Below are 5,654 nucleotides of genomic sequence, written 5' to 3' on the forward strand. Positions count from 1 at the left end.
CCGCCCCGCCGCCTACGCGGCGGGGCGGGGCCAGAGCGGTCGGCGCGCGGGGGCGGAGCTCTAAAGGCGCCGTGCCGCCCCCTAGCGGCCGGACCTGAAACTTGGAGCAGTATTCCCCCCCCACAAATGAGACAGGAATATATTCTGGGCAGAAATGGAGCGTCCTTCAGTAGGAGCAGCCAGACATCACGTGAGGGGACACGGTACATCGTGTCGGATCTGTGGGGCAGAGTACAATGCAGCAATATTGACCACCCAAAGGGGCCAGAGGTTTGGGAAGCTGGTGGAACATGACAGCTGACTATAGGATGTCACTACTGACCCCTGGGATCAGAAATCATGGCTCTAGAGCAACCTCAGGTGGCACTTGCATGAGACCAGATGTGTGTGGGGGGTAGAGATTTCTGCAGAACTGCTCAGCAGCAAGTCTCAAGTAAAAGGATTGATGTATCAGAGCAAACTACGATTTTGTGGGATGAAGGATTCACTGAGCTGGCCATGAGGTGATGTTTAAAAGGAACGAGCCAGAAGACAAACTTCAAACATCAGAGAAGATCCAGAGTAGGTATAGAATAAGGGCCTCCAAACAAGCCTAATTAGTAAGAACCATGTTTTCAAACAGAAATCTACCCCCTGCACAGAGGGTAAAGAGGAAAAGTGTTGCAAACCAAATGAACTGGGATCTCCAGCCTTCAGATGTAAGTGCTTTGGAGTAACTTTTCACCTCCTGCCTGTCACTGTAGGAGGCAGAGGCCAAGCTCACTCCTCCCTGAGAAAGGCCACTTGAGTATGCTGTCCATCACAGGACACAGGGAATGAGAAGTTTCATTCCTTCTTCTTAGCATGATTTCCCAAACTAAGAAACCAGGTAGACAGAGCCAGAAAGGAGGGAAAAGAACAGCTGTTGCCAATCCTTTTACAAAAGAACAGTTTACTGGAGTCTAACCTCAGCAGTTCAACTACCTGCCTCTTCCTTACATGGAGGTTCAGGATTTTTAACTTCAGACTGCATTCATTCAGTTAATTCTAGATCCATAACTACACAAAGCTCCATCCTGTTCTTTATCCACTATAAACCCAGCCTCCCAGAGATGCAAATTGCCCAGATTAGGTCAGTATCAACATCAAATTTAAAAAAAGATCACAAATCCCCTGATTGCTCTCTACAACACATGCTCTTCCCAACCCCAGTACAGGGTGAGATCCCATGGCTAAAACATGATCCAGTCAGGTCTTTGGCTCTGGCTCCAGACACAGTTCCCCACACCACTTGGCAGGTGAATTTCTTCCTGCTCCTTGGTCTTCTTCTCCCCAGGAGGAAAGGAGCACCAAAGGTTAATGCCCCAGGCACAGAAATGGAGGTGCAGGAGCCGCCTACACACCAGTCTCATTTCTTTCGTTGCTTTTGACATTAGGATCCTCTTGTACCTTTCTCATCTCCAGCCCCTTCACCCATGTGTAGGCAAAGGAGCCCCCCAGAACCATCAAGTTACTTGTCCACCACAAGAAGCTCTTTGTCTCCTCAAAGTAGACAACAGCCAGCACTGTCTGGGCACAGGCCTTGGCTGTCCCAGACACATTGTGGGTGAGTGGGCTAGTGAACTTAATCTGAAGTCCAGTCACATACCCAATAGCAAAGCCAAAGACTCCCCCCAGGATCATCATGCCCCAAAAACTAGGGCTTCCCAGCTTGTCAAAGTGGTAGAGGGTGTGGAACTCGCCCATCAGCATCATGAGGGGGAAGAACAAGACACAAGCATTGATGTTGTTATAGAAGGTCAGGCGCCAGATGCTACCATCCACCACAGGCAGCACCTTCTTGGTGTAGATGGCATTCAGAGAGACACACAGGCTTGCTGAGATGCCGAAGAATATACCAGTCCATGACAGAGTGCCCTCTGCACCTTCCTGGTCAACACCCAGCCAGAAGCCACCTGCAACCAAACAAATCAGGCATCTGAACAACTGCTGAAGGACTCAAAGTATACAGTTAGCAATTCATCATCTATCTTAAACTGAAAAACTACAAGCAGAGACAGGCTTAAGGGTTTCCCCCTTCTATTATGTGAACCCACAAAGTGTAACGTCTACTGTCCTTGGGAGATTTATTTTGGGAGTTCAGGTAATTTACTGTGCTATCATTCAATCTCAGAGGACTGATTCCCACACCAACCAGGCAGCATGAATTTAGAAACTATTATTCTGAAGACCCATGAACTGAAGTTAAAGCTACTCTGTGTACAGGTCATTTTCAGAAGGAGATCATATGATTTTTTTTTCTTAATTGAAAAGGCAGCAAACCGACAAAGGTAGCAAGAAATATTCCTCAAGGTGTGGGTTTGTTTTTGGTGTGTTTTTGTTTGTTTGTTTTTGTTTTTTTCTTAATAGGTCAGAAAAGAAGGAAAGATAGTAAACACATGGATGCAATATTAAGAAGCTTGATTAAAAAAAAAAGATAATAAGGCAGAAACTGAGTGTAGTGTCTTCACCACATTAAGCTTCTTTAATGAGTAATGTACTCATTAACCACCTCAAAACAGAAGCTACAGGGTTTCTCTCTCCAGGACAGAGAGAGACCTCTCCCCATTCAGCTGATAAGCAAAACATAAAAGAGATTATCTACTGAAGGAGCACTCCAGTAGCTGCTTCATGTTGGAGGTCACCTGGAAAGCTGCCTGCAAAGTGACTAACATGCTTTAAACTAAGCCCAAATACAACTGGGTTCAATGCACAGACAGGAAGGGCTTTGTGGCAGGCCAGAGAGGATGCTCAGCTATGCTGCTACAGGCCAACACTCCCACAGCTAAAGGAGATAGAGCCAGGGGGGTGGGTTTAGAGAAACTGTATGGCTGGCAAATGCCATTGCCTCGGGCAATATCTGAACACAGGACTAGCTGAAGGCAATTGCTTGCAACACTTGGGTGGAAAAAACAGTAGTTCTGTTCCTGTTCACCTTTTCTATGGAGACGGGATTCTCTTGTCTCATTTTCATTCAAGTCCATCTACTTGTCAAAGCACCAAAGTGAACACATGTCCACCTGGAACTGGACTGAAGTCAACATTTCACCACCAGGGGCATCTAAGTGGCCCTCCAGTGAAGATAGTTTTTGGCATTACCAATGCCATTGGAATTGAAGACTTACAAGCAATTCCCATTAAGCCTAGTTGATGCCCTCCTATGTCCTAACCACACAACCAGATCTTCTGGTTGTGTTTTATGCTTGGCTTGATCACTTAATCCTTCATCAGGCACTCAGCCCATCTGAATTGGTTGGCTCCATTGTATGGTCCCAACGGTGCTGACATAAATACTGTTATTGTTACCAAAGTTAATAATCAACAAACACTTGCAAACAGGGAGAAAGCCAACTGCTGGTTAATGGCCTTTGTGGGGGGAAAAAAGGCAAAGTGAATTCCACTTAATTAGAGAGTAGAGAGGTTTTCAGTGCCCAAAGGTAAAGTGAACCCATGGTCGAATAAGAGAAAGATCCTCTCTTAACAACTCACCCACATGCTCCAGACACGCGAAGCAGGTTGCCCAAGGCAGAGCAAGGCACGAGCCCACAACTACCCCACCTCACCAGGGAGCCGCCATGCACATGGGGATGACTTCCCAAGGGGAAGACACCCCACCTCTGTCTCTCTGGGTTCCTGGGGCCAGCTGCAGGGTGGGTGCAGCCTCCTCCCGCTCCCCCTCACCTATGATGACTCCGCAGGCCAGGAGGGCATAGATGGAGGTGGTCTGCTTGAGGAGCAGGTAGGAGAGCAGCACGTTGAAGACGGTGGTGAGGGAGCGCCCCACGTTGTAGAAAGCCACGCCGACGTGCTTGAGGCAGAGGTTGTTGGAAGTGACCATGCCGATGAAGACGACAGAGAGGGGCAGGACGCTGCGGGACACCTTGGGGTCGAGGCGGAGGGCGGGCAGGCCGGGGCAGGGAGGCCCGCAAGCCGCCCCCAGGCTCAGGCCCAGGCACAAGGCAGCCGTCAGAGCGCACTGGAAGAAGGTGACGAAGAGGGGGGCGTCGAGGCGCAGCGAGGGGCTGTCCAGCAGGTACTTGTTAAGAAAGACCATGGCGATGGAGGTGAACCAGTAGAGGCAGACCACCACGGCGATGCGCAGGGCCCGCAGCAGGAAGGGCGCCTGCTGGTCCCCGCCGCCCTCCGCCGGCAGCAGCGGGTCGGTGGCGCCGCCACCCAGCGCCATCCGCAGGATGCCCGTCCGCGTCAGCTGCGCCCTGCTCATGGCGGGCACGGGACGTCAGCCGGCGGCTGTCGACCCCCGCCCCGGCCCGCCCGCGGCCTCCCCCCCGCCGATAGCCCCGCTCACCAGCTGCCACCGCCGGCCCCGCTCTTCCCAGAGCTCCGCAGCCCCGCCCGCCGCCCTTTATTCACGCCCCACGCCGACCGCGCCGCCATGTCGGGGGAGGGCCCGGCCCCGCCGCCCCGCCCCGGGTCCGGCCGCGGCAGGCCGGGGAGCCCGGAATGGAGCGCTAGGGCGGTCAGCGAGGGCAATTAACAACCCGGGTAATTTAGTGAAGAGCAATCAACTGAACGCGTTTCCTCGTGCACCCCCGTGCAGCCAGAAGCCAAGGGCTCGGGCAGGGGCCGCGGGGGAAGCGCTGCGACATCGCAGGGGTTCATGGTGGTTTATAGCAGCCGGACGAGGTGACCGGCGCCCCGTTTGTCCGGGGGCGGCGGGGCCGGGCGTGCGGGGGGTACCTGGCAGCAGCCCCTGTGTGGGGCACAACACCTGCTCCGCCAGCTCCTGTCAGTGCCACCGTGCTGTGCTGGTTGGGTCCGGGTCTTGTGCATTCAGTGATTTTCTAACACAGATTTTGCCCGCAGCCCACCACAAAGGACAGGTCTGTACTCTGCTACCTAAGCCTTGTTTACAGAAATAAAGTTCTCATTTTTGTGGAGGTGCATAAAGCCTTCTCAATATGACCTGAATGAAGTAAGACACGGTGACATCTGCAAACAGCTCCTAAGGACAGTACAGGGAGGCATGGGCTGCCTTGTTTGTCTTTCTGCAGCAATAACTTTGAAATCTAATCAGCAGAATGTCACTGCCAATGCCATTGACTACCCCAGTATTGATGAGCAGCCTGTGCTGAACTCTGCACCACCCTGCTACATTGCAAGCAATACAGGAGCTAACTACTGTCAAGGTAGCTTGCGTTTTGGGGTAACCTGTGCATGTAGTTCTGCTAAAACAGTTACCCCACAGTCCCAAATCATTCTGGGTATAAAAGACCCATCTGCCCATACTCACATGCCATAAGGTCCCACCTTCCCTTAATGGTGCTTTATAACAAAGGAGCCTTTTCAAATACCAAACCAGCATGCTGTGGATTCAAACTGCAGGACAAAATAAATTGAAATTAATACCAGGTCCATGTTGGTGGGGGTCGCAGTGGTGCGTTAAGTGTCAAACATTGGTAAGTATGATCCCCCACTCCTTATTTCAGCTGAGACTGCTGCAAAATGTCCGGTCTGCAGTGTCCTGGGGCCCAGCAATTCACAGAGAGCACAATTAAGGGGATTGCAGAGGTGAGGACAGTGATGTTAATTGCCCGCATAGCAGCCATGCTCCTGCAGTCAAGGACAGAAGCATGGCAAGTGTTGTGGGGAAATTATGTATTTCGTTAGACCAG

The 5,654-nt window shown here is 51.6% G+C and overlaps 1 protein-coding gene across 2 annotated transcripts; it reads right to left on the reverse strand.

Moving 5' to 3' along the window:
- Positions 1-911: 911 nt before the first annotated feature.
- On the reverse strand, positions 912-4,395 carry SLC35C1 (solute carrier family 35 member C1). Of its 2 annotated transcripts, XM_065839100.2 has the most exons (3): positions 4,328-4,395; positions 3,700-4,235; positions 912-1,934 (listed from the first exon to the last, which is right to left on the reverse strand). In XM_065839100.2, exons 2-3 carry the CDS (start codon positions 4,202-4,204, stop codon positions 1,375-1,377), a joined length of 1,065 nt encoding a protein of 354 aa, XP_065695172.2. In that variant the 5' UTR covers positions 4,205-4,235; positions 4,328-4,395; the 3' UTR covers positions 912-1,374. The 2 variants fall into 2 exon arrangements, with proteins under 2 accessions (XP_065695172.2, XP_071665259.1); XM_071809158.1 differs by lacking the exon at positions 4,328-4,395 and having other exon boundaries at positions 3,700-4,314.
- Between the last annotated feature and the right edge of the window lie 1,259 nt (positions 4,396-5,654).

Source organism: Patagioenas fasciata, chromosome 5 (genome assembly GCF_037038585.1).
Source record: "Patagioenas fasciata isolate bPatFas1 chromosome 5, bPatFas1.hap1, whole genome shotgun sequence".
NCBI lineage: Eukaryota > Metazoa > Chordata > Aves > Columbiformes > Columbidae > Patagioenas > Patagioenas fasciata.

Excerpts from the sequence above, each read along its gene's own strand:
- SLC35C1 (XM_071809158.1), bottom strand. The coding sequence starts at position 4,243 with ATGAGCAGGGCGCAGCTGACGCGGACGGGCATCCTGCGGATGGCGCTG. Across the intron at positions 1,935-3,699 it reads GGCCTGCGGAGTCATCATAG|GTGGCTTCTGGCTGGGTGTT; the intron begins GTGAGGGGGAGC and ends GTTTGGTTGCAG.